Below are 20,629 nucleotides of genomic sequence, written 5' to 3'. Positions count from 1 at the left end.
CTTTTCTCTATTCTTAGAGCTTATTAGGCCATGTAGCATGCCTCTCAAACTGGCTTTATAAGCTTCCCAAACAATCTATTGCCGTAGAGCCTAGATTAAATGAGAACATTTTTAAAGTAGATGTTCTGATAGACTGAACAATTCCAGGGTCCGACAACATTGATCTATTCAAATTCCATCTCATTTGTGGACTATTGCCGTCCATGGAATATAAAAACAAGAGGGGGGCATGGTCAGATAAATGGCTAGGCAAAACAAATATATTGCAAAGGTTATCTAAAATGTCCCTGTTAACTAAAATGTAGTCTATTCTAGAGGAGTGATGGTATTTCTTACAATAAAAGTTGAATCCTTGGGCATCGCCCATTTTAGCCCTCCAGAGGTCTCCCAAATTTACATTAAATAACAAATTCTTCATAACCCTGCGTGATTGCGGGGTCCCTATAACATGACTAGAGTTAGATCTAGCTTTAGAAGGATCAAGACGGACGTTAAAATCACCTCCTATTATTAAGGGAGGATTCGTTGTGATCAATTGATCTTGTAGTTTACCTAGATATGTGGGGTCGTCCATGTTTGGACCATAAAAAGAAGAACACGTCATCTCCACCCCCTGAAAATCCAACACAGCCACGATCCATTTTCCCGTTTGATCTGCTTGTACAGATTTAATCCTACAAGGAGTCCCATTCTTCACCAAAATTGCAACCCAGCGATTATTTAGTGATTGATGAGAGAAATAAAACAATCTATCCAGGGAATTTTTGAAAAAATTGTCTGTAACTCAGTTGAACTAAATTAAGTCTCCTGCAGAAGACAGACCTGTGCTGGGGAAAGTTCTAAATACTTAAAGCTCAACCTTTATCTACGTGGGCATCTCATACCATTCAGATTACAGTAAATAAAACTAATTTGACAACCCCTATTAACATTACCTGCCATTAGTATAGGCACCCTTGGCTTGAGTAATATGGCATTAATTAAAGAACAAATGAGATGAGGAATATTTTTTCCCTTTCTGCGCCCCACCCTGAGGAACCCTCCCTTCCAATAGGCTACGCATATTCGGACACCGCCCCCTTGGGCCTTAATTCAATAACATTGAATTGTTAAATGCTTAGGATCTAGAAACCAAGCTCTCATAAAAGCCTTTACTTTCTCCTTTATTTCCCTCCCTCCTTCTCGTATTGTATCTTTGCTATAAGAGTATCTACTTCTTCCGTTGAACGAATCATGTGTATGTGGTTATTCCACATCACATGTAGTGTAGGGGGAACCTCAGTTGGGCTTTGGCCCCTAAACTATTTAGCTTCACTAACCTCTTCCCCCAACTCCCACTGCATTGTGGCCGTTATGTGCGAAATGTCGGATCTGATGGAGAAAGAGAAGGAAGATAAATCTGAAAATGGGGAAGGAATAACCCCTTCCTTTAGGGCAGCAGTCAAAATCAACTCTTTGAGTACGACAATCAATTTACCAATATTTTCCAGGGTTTCTGTCTTCCTAGGTTCCTTTTAAAAGGGTCCCTATGGACTCTTTGGATTTCGTAGGTAAGATCGATATTTGGATGATTCTTGATAACAGTACCCTTCAATAAGGAGATCAAAAATCCCTTAATATCCTCCCCCTCGAGAGCTTCCGGAATATTTAGGAGCTTCAGGTTGTTTAGGTCTCGCCTTTTCCATTCCGAAGGAATGGGAAATGGAGAGAATTCAAGTGCTCAAAATACTCGTGAAACCAAGGGCTTTTTGGTGCGGTTTTCTTCGAGTTCACGTGACCACAGGAACGCGCTTTTGGGCCATAAACTTTCACGGCCATCTGTTCCCCAGCTCCAGCACCTCCCCTCTCTCTCCCCGCACACAGCCTTACTTGGATTTCTTCTCCCGCTCCCCATCCGGCTTCCCTTCGCGCGCCTGCCACACTTCTCCTCCCCTCGCTCGCATTCTCGCCCCTCCACCAGGCTCTCACGCCCCCATCCGGCTTCCCTCCGTTATTCAGTCTCTCGCCCTTTTCTGTCTTGTATTATTTACGAACTAGCGCTCATTTAAGTTTTTTTCTCTCCTTTAATGTTTATTTTCTGCATTATTTTAACAGCTCGACCTAAAACGTTTTTACGAAACTTTCTCCAACATGTCCACAGCTCACACCAATCCATTCCGAAGGTGTTAGCGGCTGGCCAATTACAGAGGGAAACGTCAACCAATTACAGAGTAGCTTTCTTGTTTACCTAACGCCCACTTCATGGGCCGCCGCGCACATATGTTTGAACACAGGCGCCAAGCTTTGCTTCAGCACTGCACCCCCTTGTTGTATTTTACATTTACTGATTCTGTAGCCAGAGGCTGTGCTCGGCAGGACGCCTCCTCCTAACCAGGGAAGTGCAAGAGCACACGTCCTCCTCTATGCTGTTTGCCGACCCTGCTAACGTGGCACGCCATGACTTTGAGCGCAGCTGCTTTGCTTTAGACGCTTGCGGGAGACAGAGCTTCATCGAACTGTCACTTAACTTAGTCGCCGCCTGGGCTTGTTCTACAATGTGCAGCCTCTGCTCACTCACTCTGTGCACAAAGACTGGTAACCTCTAGTATATGCTAGCTCCTTTAAGTCATGCTCATACATGTACCAGTTACCTCGCGTTCGTGGCAGTTGACAAACCACCAATGATCATTTATTAACAACTTTAGAATATATTTTTTATGTTGCTTACGATGAACTGTAAGTGAAATATTAAACATTTGAATTCGTTAAATGTATCTTTGGGGTCCTGATCGGATTTAAAGCACCATTTACTCAACGGTTTCATTGTCCACTTGGTGATAAACTTACTTTGCTGAGATGGCCGCTACGTTCATGAAGAAAGGCGCAGACGCATAAATTGGAAGTCCCTTTTCAGTTTCACTTAAGGTGGGCGGTATTCTCTTTCCCAATGAGGCGCTCTCCTGACTTGTTTGTGTAAATGGAGTTTGTTTCATTGAAACGTTGACCTCAGAACGACTGTCTGTTTTTTCGCAAAGTTAATATACGGAAGTTATACACTCGGGGATCACCTGCCTTGGGATGCATTTGATATCGCACACCGAATGGACGTCCGGGAAATGGGGCTTTTCTGAACCCTAGAGGTGGGCGAGCCACTGTGGGCTTGGACTAGATTGCTGGCCCTGGAAGCTCGAGGTCTGTTGGAGCCCCGAGTCAAAAAGGAGCTGAGCCTTCAAGTGGCTTCGGCCTGCCCTCTCACGCCCTCAGCCTCAGGGGATAATTAACAATATAGAAAAATTGCACAATGTGACATCTCAGCAGGCATTAAAACAAAAAACAAACAATAATTTGCAATGCAATAGGTCTCGCATTCACGAGAGTTTGAGCTATTACAATTGCAAATAACAATGCCTTTTATTTTTGTTTTCATTTTAAAAACATAAAGGGCTTTGTCATTTACAAAACCAATAGCTCCAACTTTCCTACTGCGAGACCTATTGGCAACGCCAGTGCTTGTTTCCTTGAATGTTTCTCCAATCGTTTGAGGTCATCCTTCAGTTCCTTATTTTGAACCGATAATTTTACCAGATGGGAGGTGGTTGTCTCAATCGATTATTTTAATTTGGGGATTTCAACCTCAATTGCCTCAGTCCTCGCAGTGACATCCTCAAACTTCTGAGCAAGTACCTCACATGATGATCGAGTAGTAGCCTGGTTTGCTTCTGAAACAGAAAACCTGATAGCCAGCTATGCTTGGTTTGTCTCTGAAACAGTAAATCTACAAGCCATCTCATCTTTCATAGCCAAAAGAAGATCGGCTAATGAGTGTGTGTTCGATTCTGATGTAATTTGGTTGTTGGGGTGGTCGGGGGGGAGGGGGGGGAGTTTGAGTTTTTACAGCTGTTTTAGAAGCCCAGGCTACCCAGGTCTTCCATCCATTTGTGCCAATACCTGCCCCCCCCCCTGTTCTGGTTCCAACTTCTGCACATTCTCTTGCTCAGCTCCACCCTTGCCCTGCCCTTGGTCTTGATCATCTTGCAATCTCAGCACTGAGTATCTGTTAGTGAGGCTAGTCGCAGGGTGAACCACCAACTCCGTGTCTGTGATGTTAACAGAAGCCGGGGTCTGGGGCACCCCTGCCAAGTCCAACTGAGTGACTTTAACTGGGGGCTCGCTACCTTCACCCATTGATGCCTTCCCCATTGAACACGTTGAACCCACGGAGACAGGAGCAGAGGAAAGTGTAGAGACCGGTGTAGCTGTAGAAATGTACACAGGCTTGTGCTTGAGCATGCTGGTGGTTGCAGAAGTTGACGAGGACTGAGACAGAGAAGCTGTCGACGATAGAGACATAACTTGGTAGAAAGTTTTCAGGGACGGGGTGATTCTTGATTTTATGGTTGAAGTTTTCTTATCCTGGGCTTTCCCCTTGCCCTTGATCGTTTTAGCTTTTACTGGGGTTACAAACCCACTACTACCCCCCCCTTGTTTGCGCTGTCTAACTGTCGTTCTAACTTCTGCTATAGGAGGGGAGACTAATAGAGGTATAACTGAATGCGTAATCGCTGTATTAGATGACAAATGGGCTGCTCTTGCTCGCAAGGTGTACCTACTTAATTTGGGGGGGGAGGCACCCTCTTGAGTCACAACACTCCTCTCCATACAAGAAAGAGGCTTCCCAACCTCCATCAACGAGACACTCCCCTGAGAGATTATCGAGAAACCACTATTGCACAAAGTCCTTTCTCGGTCGGTAAAGGTCTCAAACACGACTTACCCAACAGCTGGACATTAACCGTACTGCTCTGCGGAAAGTACCATCCGTTCTCTGCACTGGCTGCCTATGGCACAGAGGATCCACTTTAAGGCCCTGTGCCTTTCCTTCAAGATCCTCAAGTTGGCCTCTCCCCAGATCCTTGATAATCTTTTGGTGCCTTACGTGCCCTTGGGTTCCTTGAGATCTTTGGGTCAAAACTTGGTGGTGGTCCGACGGTTTAGGCTGTGCAGGGCTGGAGGTCGGTCCTTCCGGGTTTGGCTGCAAAATTGTGGAATTCTCTTCCGTCCCACATTCGTGAAATGAATGAGCTTCTGAAGTTTAGGAGGGCTATTAAAACGCATCTGTTCCTTCATACATCTTAGCACTCTGATCTGTGCGCTTCTGCCCTTGTACTGCTGTGGTGTGTTTGGATACTCTCTCTGAAGCGCCGGGACGCCCCTTGGCTGGGGCAGCTGTGCACTATAGAAGTGTTATTAACATAACATAACATAACACCGAGGGACTGGAGGCCTTAAAATCTTCAACAGGGGCAAGTCGCGAGGACTGAGGCCCCCCTACCTGCACACTGCCCTCTGAAGACCACTCGAACCTGGGGCCTGGACAAGCCTCCGCAGAAATGCTGGCCCTTCCCTTGGTGAAGCGGAGCAGTAGGGAAATGAAGTCCCGGCGCCTCCGCTCAAGCGCGGCAACTCTCCACCTCCAACACGGTATCCCAAAGTCAGCTCTGCCCTCGCCGCCAGGAACACCGAGATCAGCAGAGTCAGCCGGGTCGTCACGCACAAGCGCGAGCATATCACAAAACTACAGCAAAGAAGCGCAACAACGGGGAAGAACTGAGGTAGAGGGATGGGACATTTTAAACTAACAATAAACGCTCATTCGTGCCTCGGTTTCTAGCAGCCCATACGGAGCCCAAGGGAGTGAGAATGCGGCCGTTGGAATGCGGCCGTCATGTTCCTCTCTTGATCCTCCAACAGAACTCCCAAGCAGATTAGAGAGGCACTAGTTTTCTCCATAAATCACCCTTATGTTGGAGCCCAATATTGAAAACATGCCATATTTACTCTTAAAACTAAACAAAATACAGATGTCCACAATTAAAATCAAAGTGTTTTATACTAAAACAAGCATTGAAAATGCAATAGGTCTCGCCTTTGATTAAGTTAAAGCCATTTGCTTTGCTAATGGTATTGTATAGCAAAGCAAAACGCTTTAACTTAATGAAAGGCGAGACCTATTGCATTTTAAATGCTTGTTTGTATAGCACTTTACACCGCCATAAGAACACTGACAGCGCTAAGGGGAACAAGCCATACGAGAATGAAAGCGGAGTCTTTTTATCAGAGTTGCTGACTTTAGAAGTCGGAACACCTAGGTTCTAGTCTCAGCGTCGATTCAATTTTTCGTGCTTCAGTAAAATCAACGTGCTCAAAAAAAATGTTTAAACGCTAGGGTCGGAGAATAAACGGTAGTGTGGGTGAATGAACGGTAGTGTGGGTGAATGAGCGGTAGGGTGGGAGAATGAGCGATAGGGTGGGAGAATGAGCGATAGGGTGGGAGAATGAGCGATAGGGTGGGAGAATGAGCGATAGGGTGGGCGAATGAGCGGTAGAGTGGGTGAATAAGCAGTCAGGTTGGAGAATGAGCTGTAGGGTAGGAAAATGCGCGATAGGATGGGAGAATGAGCGGCAGTGTGGGTGAATAAGTGGTAGGGTAGGAAAATCAGTGGTAGGGAAAATGAGCAATAGGGTGGAAGAATGCGCGGTAGGGTGGAAGAATGAGCAGTAGGGTGGGAGAATGAGCAGTAGGGTGGGAGAATGAGCAGTAGGGAGAATGAGTGGTAGGGTGAAATAATTAAAGGTGGGGAGAATGAGTGGTAGGGTGGGAGAATTAACAATGGAGTGGGTGAACGAGCCCTAGGGAGAATGAGGGTGGGAGGGTGAGAGAATGAGCGGTAGGGAGAATGAGTAGGGTGGGAGAATGAGCGGTTAAGTGGGAGAATGAGCAGTAGGGTGGGAGAATGAGCATTACGGTGGGAGAATGAGCAGTAGGGGGTAGAATGAGTGGTAGGGCAGGAAAATGAGCGGGAGGGTGGGAGAATGAGCGGTAGGGCGGGAGAATGAGGGGGTAGGAGAAACAGGGGTAGGGAGAATGAGTGGTAGGGAGAATGAGCTGCAGGATGGGAGAATTAGCTGCAGGATGAGAGAATGCGGGTGAGAGAATGAGCTGTACGGTAAGGAAAATTAGTGGTAAAGTGGAAAATATGCGTTAGAGTGGGAGAATGAGCGGGAGGGAGAATGAGCGGGAGGGAGAATGAGCGGGAGGGAGAATGAGCGGGAGGGAGAATGAGCGGGAGGGAGAATGAGCGGGAAAGAGAATGAGCGGGAAAGAGAATGAGCGGGAAGGAGAATGAGCGGGAAGGAGAATGAGTGGGAGGGTGGGAGAATGAGCGGGAGGGAGAATGAGGGTGGAAGAATGAGGGTAGGAGAATGAGCGGTGAGGTGGGAGAATGAGCGGTGAGGTGGGAGAATGAGCGGTGTGGTGGGAGAATGAGCGGTAGGGTGGGAGAATGAGCGGTAGGGTGGGAGAATGAGTAGTAGGGAGAATGAGTGGAATGAGTGGTAGGGTGGGAGATTGCTTGGTAGGGAGAATGAGCAGAAGAGAGAATGAGCTGTAGGGTGGGAGAATGAGCAGAAGGGAGAATGAGCTGTAGGGTGGGAGAATGAGCAGAAGGGAGAATGAGCTGTAGGGTGGGAGAATGAACTGTAGAGTGGGAGAATGAGCGGAAGGGAGAATGAGCGGTAAGGTGGGGGAAATGACCGGTAGGGAGAATGAGCAGAAGAGAGAATGAGTTGTAGGGAGAATGAGTGGTAGAGTGGGAGAATAAGCAGAAAGGAGAATGAGCTGTGGGGTGGGAGAATGAGTGGAAGGGAGAATGAGCGGAAGGGAGAATGATCTGTAGGGAGAATGAGCTGTAGGGTGGGAGAAGGACCAGTTGGGTGGCAGTAAAACAAAGGCGAGAATGAGGTGAGTGAGATAGTAGAGATACAGTTTACCAAAGGAGAGTGGGAGGTAAGCAGAATATTGAAAGAGATAGAGTGAGCTGATGAGAGACTGAGGTGCAAAGAATACTAGGAGAAATGGAGGAGAGTAAAATTGTCAGAACAAGTAGCAGAGGCATGAGGGAACATGGCAGAGGCAAGAGAACAAGAGACATAAGTTTAAGTGTGAAGAGGAAACTCACAGAAATGGATGAAACCAGAGGACAGAAGGGGATTTAAAAGGAGCACTGGGAGAGAGAGGAGAACAGGATGGGTAGTGAGGAAGTATGTGAGAGAGGAGAAAAGGGCGGAGAAGCGAGGAAAACTGGGAGAGAGAGTAGAACAGGGCGGGGGACTGAGGGGAACGGAAGAGAGAGGAGAGCATCATGGGAGAGTGAGGAAAACAGAGAGTGGAGATCGGGATGGGGAAGCGAGGAAAACTGGGAAAGAGAGGAGACCAGGGTGGGGGAGTGAGGAAATCTGTGAGAGAGAGAGAGCAGGGTGGGGGAGCGAGGGAAACTGTGAGAGAGAGGAGGAACGGGTGGGGGAGTGAGGAAAACTGGGAGAGGAGAGCAGCATGGGGAGTGAGGAGAACTGTGAGAGGAGAACAGGGTGGGGAAGCAAGGAAAACTGTGAGAGAGAGCAGGCTGCGGGGGAAACCATGAAAAACAGAATAAGAGTGATAGAGGTAAAGGCCAGCAGTGCCAGTGAGAGGGGGGCTTCAGTATATTGACGAGGAGCAGCAGCGCTGGGCGAAAGCTTGGCTGGGTGATGTAGGAAAAGCAGGAAAGGTGATGAATGAATCAGGCTAAAGGTGGGCAGCAGACTCGGAAAGATGGGATGGAGAAAAGTGAAAGAAAAAAACTACCAGTATGATAGGCCTTTGTTGCAGTGCCAATGAAGCATCTTTAGCAGCACAGAGGCCCCATTTCTACATGCCATGTCTGCTGTGCTCGCAGCCTCGTGATTGTGCCCTGGGGGTCCCCACGCACTGAGCACTCCGTGGCCCCAGTTTGTAAATCACTAACCCCAAATATTTCTTGATAAGCCCGGGGGGCGAGTGATCGGATACGGGGGGCCCTTGACTGTACACTCCTAGGGGCCTCCACGGCTTAACTCCGCCACTAATATTGACATATTCACAACAAATTTATCCTTGTAACTTATTTGTTTGATAATGCTAACGAGCACTGTCAAAGCCAATAGTTCTGGTTTGTTTTAGGCGCCTCTTCGTAGTTGTGTTATTTATTTGAGGAGTATTCTATAGCGCGAACATGACCCCTACGGGGTTCGGAGCGCTGTATTAAAAGCAGACACAGTAAATAGCATCACACAAAAACAATTCACGGAGAGGCTGAAAGAGCTGCTGAGGGTGTTTGCAGTGTGAAGCGCAGGACGGTTGTCCACAGCTCTATAAAGCGTCTGGTTTGTGTGCTTCATGCCATGAGGCTGGTGGGCGCTTTATAAAATAAGCTGGACAGCCTGAAACAAATAATGCCAGCATCTAGAAAGCCAGGAAATGGGAGTTGCGAATGTCTCCGGTGGGGGTGATCGGATACCACCATGTGGCCTCGGTGTGGTTAGGTCATTGTGAACATTTCTATTTCACCAAACTCCATTAACGCACCCTTGGCTAAAATGAATACAGTATTCTGAAAATGTTTTGAGCCAAACTTGATGTCTACTTTTCCACTGGCTCACGCATGCTGTCAAACTGCATCCCAAAATGTATTTTTTCAATGCACGTCCATCAGTGCTTGAAATGGAAAACAAGCCCGAGGGAGGGGTGGGCTCTACAGAGCACTCGAGGCAGGGGGAGGAACAGCAGAGAGTGGGGTGGTGGTAGAGGAGCGAGGGGAGGGAGGGAATTCTGCTCTTCTTTAGACTACAGAGTCTGCCGGGATCCCTCTGACCTCCCTGTGAACCCCTGCACCTGTGAGCTCTGTGCCTGGCCAGAATAGTAAATAGAGTAATAAAACACACCTCCACTGATAAGAAAGTAATTTACCACAGACGTAAAGCAGGCCATGGTGTCGTAGCGGCTGTCTGAAAAGCGGACAGGATGGCACCTGAAAACACTCCTTTCCATAGGGAAGCCAGCGTTTACCATAAACGCTGACGCTACCCGATGGAAAGGAGGAGCGGGGCTCACAGTACCCCTTTTTTTTAACAATATCTCTCGCAGAGGCGTGGCAGCTTCGCTGCTCCGCCCACGCGAGACCTACAAATGACCTTTCTCATGTTGGATCTTTCTACTGTGAAGTCTGATCAAATTTGGCTTGACCAATTAGGCGGGGATGTTCAAGAATTCCAAGTTGAGGGCAGCAGCACCATCAACACATTTTTACTTTCCCAGCACAATAGCTTGGAATTTTTATGGGTTTACATGTTGAGCATATCCTGCCAGCAACTGTTTTGATTGAGAATGTTCAACAGTCTTGACATTTTATGGGTCTGGAGCATGTGTGAGTAAAACGGCTCACCAAATATGTGAACTAGTCGTCCATGATCCCCCACAGTTCAGTTATCTCAACAGCTTGTTTTTTGCACCTACACTATGTAAGATTTATGGCTGGTACACCAACATAGGGAATTTAAGTGGGTCACATTTTAATCTAAAAGTATTTAACAAGAAAAATACGATAAATAGCTGTTCTTTGCAGCATGAAAATGGTACCGATTAAAATGCTGTGTGTGTATTTAGCTTAATGCATAGTGCAGCCTGACAGGGAACCTAATGTTGAATCTACAATTATTAATTCAGATACACTTTACAGTAATTGGTGAAAACGTATATGCAAGCAGCTTTTACCAATTTAGAAACAGTGGATTGCTTCTGGGAAATGTTATACCTCAACATCCAATCGCAGCATTTTCGGCTTACTTTTTCATTAATAGATTGATAAATGGGTTTCCATAATTAATGTAAAAATTAAATGCCTTTTATTATTGATTTATCTTACATGTGATGGCTTCAAATGACATGCTATTCTATGAGCTTAATGGCACATTGTCAAATGTCACTGGCTTCCCCAGTTCATTGTGGGAATTCGTTCAGCATTTCTTCAGTGCGAACAGCATTGTAATGCTTTTATTTATCGTGATCTGCCCTACCTTGTTATGTATCAGTTTCAACAAATGTATTTACAGTGCTGATTCTACTGAGTTCCCCACCCGGTTTAAGAAAATTGTCTTGATAATCACTAGGGGTTTTGGGTCGGAATATTTTCCCCTGTGATGGGTGCACATATTCCACCAAATGCTGGGATGTCAATATCTTTGCTGTTAATACCACTAGATTTGCCTAGTATTCCAAAATATGTGATGGACTTGAGTGTGAAGATAATCTTAGAGTAGTTTTGTGTAACCTCACCTGGGTGCCAGTTGAATGCATGTCATTATTCCTAACAACTTTACAACAGTCATCACTGTCAAACGTTGTGAAATCTGTTAAAAGGAATTTTTGTCAAAGAACAATAACCTATCCTTTGTGTGATAGGTATGCATCTACCATTTATCAATAATTACCAAAAAGAGCAATAGTTAGTTCCTAATTGACTATTCCGAAAAGCCAGCTTGTACACTTGGGATAATGGAAAACTGGACAATCTTACACCTCCAAAGACTTTTGAAGTAGAGTCAGTTAATGATATCAGTCTATAATTAGTTGACAGCCTTTCTTAAATATTGATATAGATTAAAGGTCCTTCTCATGAAAAAGGAATTCTCTGCATCAGGGAAGATAGCCTGATAGTGATAATTAGAATAGCAGCGCATAAACAGCGATTAGTTTTGCAGACATAATATGGAACGGAATAAAGTCCAGGGGGCATCATTTGTATTCTACTGGTGTAATACCATAAAAAGTTGGATGGCCATTGAAAACTTGAATGATGAAATATGGAAAAGTCTCCATTAAGGTGTATAGGTGAATAAAGAATTGACTTCCAACTAACCCCTATGCCCAAGGCCTAAGAATATTTCAACAACACTAACAACTAGAAACCACTGAAAGGATTAGAGTCACCAACTACATAATTCACTAGTGGCTCAATCTTTTTTCTTTTCCAATATTACGCTTTTATAGTTGGCCCACATTTGTGCTATTTATCTTCCCATAAGCAAGGGCAGAAGGCTTTCAGCCCACTTAACTTAAGTAAATAATTTTTGGACAGGGGAACTGTCCATGCCAAACCAATAAATAGCAGTATTAGCAGCAACTGTAGGATGAAGGATACCAGCGACAAATAGTTTCATTCTATTCATCAGTACTAAATACATTTCCTATCATTTCTTGTACTGGCTTGTCCATGGATACAAAAGCCTCAATCATTGGAATTATATTCTTCAATAGTAGAGGCCAGTTTTGCAGCATGGTAGTAAGGCTGCTCGAATGTAATGTATAAGTTGCAGAGGGATCACATTTTGCAGATAACGGAGTAAAACCCATGCTGATAGAAGCGGGTTATGGTTCAAGGACCCACTCCCCGCCAAGTTGCTCAAAGACCTCAACGTGGCCGTTCAGCCTCTCTGGTCTAGGATCATCCAACAATCTCTCTTACAGAGGAGGATTCCAGATTGTCTTAAAATCGGGCAAGTCACACCCATCCCAAAGAAGACCAATGCAGACCTAACAGATCCCAATAACTTCCGGCCAATCACCAGCATCACGTCTTTAGCAAAACTGCTCAAGAAATGCGTTCACATACAGCTCTGCGACCACATCGAGAAATTTCAGCCCCTAGACCAACATCAATCAGGCTTTAGATCACGTCATAGCACAGAAACAGCTCTAACTCACATTGTTGATGATGCTGTGAGAGCTCTTGACCAAGATACGCCCTGTCTTCTAATTCTTCTGGACTTGTCCTCTGCTTTTGTCACTATCAAACATGATAACTTGATTAACCTTCTTCAATATAGGATGGGATTATCTGGCCCTGTCCTAAATTGCTTCTCCTCTTTCCTGCATAACCGAACACAAAGAATCAAAGTCAACCAATCTTTGGCTGCCAGCACCTCAGTCTCTATTGGGGTGCCTCAAGGTTCTGCACTTTCTATGCATGGAACCTCCAACTGCCATTCTGAACAACTCAAACATTCAGTACCACATGTACGTGGATGACAACTGTATTTGAAGATCTCTTCTCAAGATGACATTAAAACTCTTAATGTAGCGCTTCAAAAAACTCAACAATGGCTAACCCATAATCATCTGTTTCTTAATTCCATGAAAACTGAATTTCTTATTACTACCCCCCCACGGTTGTATGATGTTACAACGCGATCTTTTAGATCGTTGTACATCGCAACGCAGGTTTTACAATGCAAATCATTACCACGACTTGCGCTGTAGGGTGCTGGACTTAGGAATAGTTAGATTTACTATTCCAATACCATCCTACGTACAGTAGGGAAGGTGTTGGAATAGTAAATCTACTATTCCTTAGCCTAGAGCGCCCTCCAGCGCAAGTCGTGGTAATGACTTGAGTTGTAAAAGACGCGTGGTAATGGCAGTACGGTGTTTTGACCGCGTTGTCATGGATGAAAAGGGGAGCAAGCATAAAAATGTGCCATTTTGATCTATTTTACTAACACACACATTCTGACCCTACAGATATTACACAAGGTGACTCTATAAAGGACACAATACTGGATAAATAATTTACATCACATTACACTGATAATCACAGGTTACAGGATTTGGCATGAGAGACTAATCAAAATCTATCTTCTTCAAACAAAAAGAATCAGAACGTACCCATGCCCACGGATGCTGAGATTAAAGCAGCCCAGTCGGTCACAGCCAAGCGAATCAGCACCACACTGTTTGAAAAAGAAACATTGAACAAAGTAGCCACAAATGCAATAGATAGAAGTGCTAGCAGTCGTTACAACACTCAATTATCAAGCACTACTCAATGAACAAATGTTACTAAGTCGGGCCCTCTGTTTTTCATCTGCTAAAAAGGAAACATATTTTTTAATTTAAGAGCCGCAACTGCCAAAAACGGTTTACCATGTTGCTGGCAACTCATGCTAATGACAACTCCTCATCCATAAGGATCCAAAGATATTTTACTTTTGCAATCCTCATCACAGATTTACTTAAGAAAAGTTTCGCTACTGACAATTGAGACAATCACTTGAATCCCCTGTAACCAGAATAATCTCAGTCTTGGCAGGATTGAACTGGACAAAGCGATCACACATGAAGACTTCGATGTGGGCACTTGAATCTTACATCAATGTCTGCGGTAAAAAAAAAAGTATCCAGCTTTACATAGCAGGCTCTATCCCAGCAGACCAAAAGAAAGAATTGACAGATGTTCATGCTCCTTGTGTATATGGGTGGGACTCTCCACCAGGCCATATGCTGCTGATAAATCCAGAAGGTACACTAAGGCTGTCCTTCCTTTATTAACCAAAGCTAGCAGATTACCTTACACTGCTGCCCGATGTGTCTTGATGCCTCCTCAGGCACCGTGCAGGCTAGTTGAATGCAGAAAAACCTGATACAATTTTCTGAACTAATATGGAAACTATGTTAATTTAGTTAAGAGGTGATTGTGGAATAGTTGGTGAGGTAAGGGACATCCATCTGGATGCAGTGTCATTTATCTAATTTGCTTTGGATATCTTCACCTCCTTTTTTCTGCATTCACAGAGGTGGCTAAACTGGCTCACGAGATGGATGCCATGTGATTAACCTTCAGGATACAGGCTCCAATACTTGCGAGGTGATCTGAGCCTTTCATTCTTTATGAAACTTTAAACTCAGTTTCCCCAATGTGGAAAACCGTGTCATCTGTTTTCCACAGGCTACAACAATAACAAAAAAGCAATCGGTAATTCCTTTTTATTTGGTGCCAATTAACTACAGTTCATATAATTATACTCAGATAAATGCACATTCATTTGTTTTGTACTCCTACCTTAAACACTAAATAAGTAGTCAACAACAGAACGAAGGACTACCAAAGCGCAGGAAAAGAGTACTGCACTGATGAAGACGCCCTATATATTTTTTCAGATCACTAAGACAGACATGATAACCTGTCATTTAATTTGAGTACATTTCAGAGAAGACCCATTTAAAGAAAACGCTCGACTAAAGAAATCTAATCTGAAGAGCGCATGAGATACCAATTCGGCTATTAAGGCAAGGACAAGTAAATATTAGGGCTTTACAGATGGGGTGGGGGTCGATGTTAAAGACACAGTAAAGGTTAGGGACAGGGTTGCGGTAAGAGTCCAGGTGTGAGTTAGGGTAATGATTTCTATAGTGGTTTGGTTTAGGAACATATTTCTAATGAGGTTAGGACTTGTGCCAAGATTAAAAACAAGTAAAATACTGGAGTTGGGTATCAAGATTTGTAGAGTTTTTTGTGAAATATGTACCAGAAAGGTATGGGAAAGTAGCTTCTGAAATAAATGCATCTTTTAATGATTACTTTTTTAATAAATGCTTTTGACCAACATTTCCATACTAATTCAAAGTATTGAAAACCTGACTCTTACTTCGATTCGTTTTCAAAGAAAAACGATCTCAATTATAGTAGTTCCCTGAAAAGCACATAGACGAAATGACAAAACGTCAGACATAATCTTTCCTCTACGTAGGTGCTGAAAGATCTACGGATGACGCAAAATCATGAACTTTCTCTCCATGAATGTGTACCATCCACCGTAACACTATACCATTTCAAATGAGCATAAATTGCGAAAATAAGCTTTTCTGAGACTGTATAGCTCAGGTTATAAACAAAAAGTAAAGATTATGTGTTACTTGATAGGAGTCACTTCCGGAGGTAGAATAACAAACTAAATGTATTCATTGTAAACGTAGAATGTAATTAGCATAGGCGATCTCCAATAAACAAAAGTTGTAATCTCATGGTTATTTGAGCCAATAATATTTTGTTAAAATGCACACTATGTAAATATGCAACAATATCTCCGCTTTGAGGTTTTTATGCTGCATACCTCTTGCCTTATTTTTTCCTGTGGAGAGCTCAGACATCAACATGACTTGGTCAACTCTATAAAAACACACATAAGTAAATAAAATCATGCATTACAGTGATCTTTTCACTGTATCCTCTTCTGCACTAGTACCTGGAGCACTATACACGTTGGCTGGTAGAAATCAACCACCTGCTTAATGACCGGCTGAAACAGATGCCGGTAACCTAGGAGAAAGGAATCAAGATTACAAGTTGTACAAAACAGATAACTGGATGACGTCAGACAAAGGCAATTTCAAAGGATGGATCAACTTACTCTGATCATCAATGCCATCTCTTAGGGGAACATTCAGACAGTAGTACCTTCCACTCTCAGCTCCAACTTCATACATATCACCTGGACCAAGAAAGAACACGGTAAGCATTATTCAGCTTTATAAACTCAGAAAAGATTTAACAAATAAATTCAAACACGTTGGACCTGTAAAGCCTTTGATCAGAATAGCAGCAATAGTATGGAATACAATAGCCACCTGCATCATCTTTGCTCCACCCCTTTCACATTTTACACCTCATCACAGTCACAGGCAGCCTAAATAAGATGGCGGGAATAGAAGGAATGAGCTTTGTTAATGTGTGGGCCTCCCCAAAACATGGCAATACTCAAAAGAAATGAGTGACGCTATCAAGGCATGTGAACGGGAAGAAAATGAACTTAATGGAAAAGTATACCTAGAAATAAAATTAAGCGCATTCCACACCAAAAAAAAAGAAGAAATCGATACTTTGGTTATGAGATATGTTTATTTATTGACTACTTACAACCTCGCAAATTTAAAACAGGTTAGGCAAAATCTTTTAATCAGGAATGAAATCCAAAACACAACTGAAAACGTCCATTTTAAACACAGCTCAAATATAGATCCATAACCACCAAGCTAATGCTTGCGCTAGACTAACAAGTTATCACTACTTTACTTTTAGAAAAAATGCACCACAATGTCCCAGTGTAAGAGATTAGACCGAGGGCCTATTTTAGATCTCGGCAGACAGGTTACTATGTCACAACAGGGACCGATATCCTGTCCACTAAAATATAAATACCATTATATAATCTATGGGATTTATAAATCGTTGGACAGGATATTCGTCAACTCTGTGACAGAGTAAGCAATCCGCCGAGATCTAAATCAGGCCCCAAGTCTCATACTGACTTAACATTACCAAAGCAGATGCAAAAAAGAATTTACCTGTATTTAAAAAAAACTAAATAATAATTACCTGTGCCAGGGAAGAAATAGTTGCCATATTTGTGAAAGGAGACAGTCATAACCCGATCTGTGAGATAGAAAGCCTCCTGCACGCCATCTCCATGGTGTATATCGATATCAATGTAGAGAACGCGCGGGTGATACCTGCCAAGAAAGAAAAGAGCTCAAATCAAATCATATAGATTGCAGACATGTTTACCAATCTAGACCAAGCATTGGCATAGCCAATAGGTCTAGCCTTTGGGACCTTACAACTGTTTTGTTATCCAGCACAATATCCTTGGTGCACCTACATCAACTGTCTTTAAAAAAATCTGTTTATTAATTTTCAACCATCATCAACACATTCAGTAGTTGAGTATTATCAAACAAGCACTACTGAAATGGTGTTCTGACCGACTTTTTCGGCCTACTTGGAGGGAGAATGATTGAAGGTGACTCCAGCCTATTACCCTCCTGGTGCAGGGATTAGAACTATAAACAGGGCCTATTCATAAGGCACAGTAGTGCATTTTCGTACCCTTTTCCTTAGATCAGGGCTTATAAACTTAAGTTAGGGGATAGATTAATTAGTATTAGTGATAATCCGTCCTTTTGCAAGAGTGATAGTATACCTTCTATGGAGTTATGCTCATTTCGGGCCTTGTAGGCCTCAAACGGGAGAGACTCCATCTTGCTTTCTGCCCGGCAGCTTGAGAGGCTTCTAGGTCAAGTGTAATGTTTTAGTTTCGAAGTGTTGTTCGCTTGGAGAGAACCGGCTCAGGCTGGCCCTTATCGAAAGACTGTATTTTTCTCCACTCCGAAGACACAACATCAGGCTGGCCAGCTGGGAACGTGTCCTTGGTACGGGGAGGTACAAGAATTTGGTGGGCGGCAGGTTACTGGCCGTAACTTTCCATGAAAGGACAAGCTTCCATATTAGCGAAAGTGTTAGGCTGTGAGTCAGTCAGTCTGTAGGCGGCAGCTAGCTGTTAGCATCAATGCCATTAATTATTTCCAGGCAGACAGTCGCCATTTTGAAGTCCGAGAAAGATCATGAAGCTGATACTCTCTGAGAAAGATTGAAGGAGAAGGAGAAGTAGCGCAGAGCAATCAGAGACAGAGAGAGACAGCAGCTAATAAAGAGAAAGGTTCCAGTGACTTGGAAGGAAGCAGAGGAGATAGAGCATAGCGGTGCAGACGTGTACTCGTGACTGCTGAGGTGTGATTCCGAGACGAGCCAAGACACAGACGAGAAGGGAACCTAGATGACTGCCGAACCCCGACTTCACGTTAATAAGGTGACATCCGCCCCACCTCCCATAGTTTGCTTATTCTAACCTTTTACTATTCTTTGCAGTATATATACATATACATATATATATATATATATATATATATATACATATATATATATATATATATATATATGTTATAGTATAGTGCTGTGCTTATAATCATTATAATAAAATACCCCAGTTCTTAGTGAATCGACATGTGCCTTGTATTCTTGTTCAATTAGGGTAACCTGGTCTTCTAGTCAGACATTGTTTTCATGAACGGATGTAAATCCCGGTCAGGTAAGAGGTGACTGAATAATGAGGGAGAGAGGGACCATTTGATGCCGAGAACAGAAGGTACATAATTCAATTTGGAAAGCCGTGCTAATTCATATTATTGCAGTATCATCCCGAGTAGCAAATGAGCGATTTCTTCCAAAGGTATTCATAGGAGAGTGATCGTCATTGGTAAGTGGCGTTAATGAGAACACCAGGTGGGAGACTGGTGCATAGATCCGCCGGATTGTGGATCGGGTTGTAAGTAAGCGAGCACTGGGAGGGAGACCAGTGCCTAGGTCTGCCGGATTGTGGACCGGATAAAGAGAGAGAGCACTGGGACTGCAGCCCAGTGTGAATGGCATGCCGGATTGCATGTCGGGTGAACACTGAGGGAGATCAGTGTGTATGGCACGCCGGATTGCGTGTCGAGTGAGCACTGAAGGTGATCAGTGTGTGTGTGTGAGAGTATATAATCAGACCTGCCCCAGGGTAGATTAGTCTGGGCCTAGGTGGCCGTGAGACTAGTTGGTATGAATAGGATATGAATATGATATTGTAGAAGACCTATGCATGTGTATTGCTATTTTCCCCATCCTTAGGTACGAGATGTACATACATATATCCATACCCATTGTAAATACGTTCTAAGGAGGGAGGTGAGTACGTTCCGACTGGGTTGGAGGGGCTCCTAGGAGCTGATCCCATCTGGTTCGAGAATCCGGTCGTTACAAATGGCAAGAGGGCCACAGGGCTTGCAATAATACAGTCAATGGCCGAGGTCAGGGTAAATAATAACAATTATCCAATCACAGTCGGACAATCACAACTTCTTCCCAATGCAAAATAATACAACCCATTATAAATTAGCGGCATGTTTGCTAAGGAATTATACAATAATAATGCAACTATTCACCCCCATACCCCCCCCCCCCTCTCACCGGAGTGCCTACTATATCTTGATTCATTTCAGAAACCATTTCTAGGTACTGGACTGTGCCTACTATATCTTGATTCATTTCAGAAACCATTTCTAGGTACTGGACTGTGTAGTACCAATTATTTGGGAGATCATGACTATATAAGGGAAAGGGGCACACTCACATCTTACATTTCTCATAGAATCGTAAGCGCCTGCGATATCTCACTTCCTGAGTGCACACTCAGATCTGACCCAGAGTCCGCATTAGCGGCCTTCAATTCCATAACTAGGGCTTCCCACGCCCGGGCGGCTTCCAACGCCTTCTCATTGTGGAACCTCTGTGCCTGTTGTAGGCGAATCACACACTCACTCCCCGCCCATGTAAGCATTGCGGCCTTCCATCTGGCGTAGCTAGGCCCCCCAGCAGCCTTCCAATTGATTGTGATTTCCCTTTTGGCTAACACCAGCCCCAGATCTTGAAAAGTACTCGTTATTTTGGTCCTAGCCGCATGGGGGAACCAGTGCAATAAACAAGTACCCTTGTCCAGTGCAATCTGCTGTTCCGTGACCCTGCTCAATAGTTCCACCACATCCTCCCAGTATGTGCCCAGGTGCGGGCAGTCCCACAACATATGTAGCAGGTACGCACCCGCAAGCCTACAACGAGGGCACTGCTCTGTATCCACGTGAAAATATTGGTTGATCCTTGCCGGGGTGAGGTAGGCCCTATGCAGTATGAAATAATGGACCAGTTGAAATCTGGCATTTCTGGTACTCTTCCAAGCCCTCTTAACGATCTGTGACCAAGCCGGGTCCGGTATATCCCTACCCATGTCTGTCGTCCAGTTGTCTCGCAGCTGCAACCCCTCCCCCAACATGCGCTTATATAAACAAGTGACTGCTTTGTAAGTACCAGCTGCCATCGCCACATATTGGCACGTCGTGCTTACCGGTGGCTCTGAAAGGCCCTCCCCCCAGTACTTTCGCACCACAGCTGTCGGGCTGAATGGAGTAAATAGTGACCCCGTGGGAGCCCGAATCTCTCTTGCAGCTCGCTATAGGGCAGCAATGTACCAGCCTCATACAAGTCGCCCACTACCTGTAGTCCGAGGGATTGCCACTCCGCAAGGGCCAGCCAGT

At 44.3% G+C, this 20,629-nt stretch overlaps 1 protein-coding gene across 2 annotated transcripts in view; it reads right to left on the bottom strand.

The window, feature by feature from the left end:
• HDAC3 (histone deacetylase 3) overlaps positions 1-20,629 on the bottom strand; it is a 277,173-nt gene that overhangs the window by 92,501 nt on the left and 164,043 nt on the right. For both annotated transcript variants that reach the window (XM_086931362.1, XM_086931363.1), the window contains 4 exons: positions 17,043-17,176; positions 16,078-16,158; positions 15,913-15,986; positions 13,556-13,620 (listed from right to left, as the gene is read on the bottom strand). In XM_086931362.1, the coding sequence (XP_086787488.1) occupies positions 13,556-13,620; positions 15,913-15,986; positions 16,078-16,158; positions 17,043-17,176 (354 nt within the window). The remainder of the gene's footprint in view (positions 1-13,555; positions 13,621-15,912; positions 15,987-16,077; positions 16,159-17,042; positions 17,177-20,629) is intronic.

This window comes from Lissotriton vulgaris, chromosome 7 (assembly GCF_964263255.1).
Source record: "Lissotriton vulgaris chromosome 7, aLisVul1.2, whole genome shotgun sequence".
Classification (NCBI taxonomy): domain Eukaryota; kingdom Metazoa; phylum Chordata; class Amphibia; order Caudata; family Salamandridae; genus Lissotriton; species Lissotriton vulgaris.
Note: the sequence above shows the minus strand (reverse complement) of the source record. Positions and strands in the feature narration are given on the sequence as shown.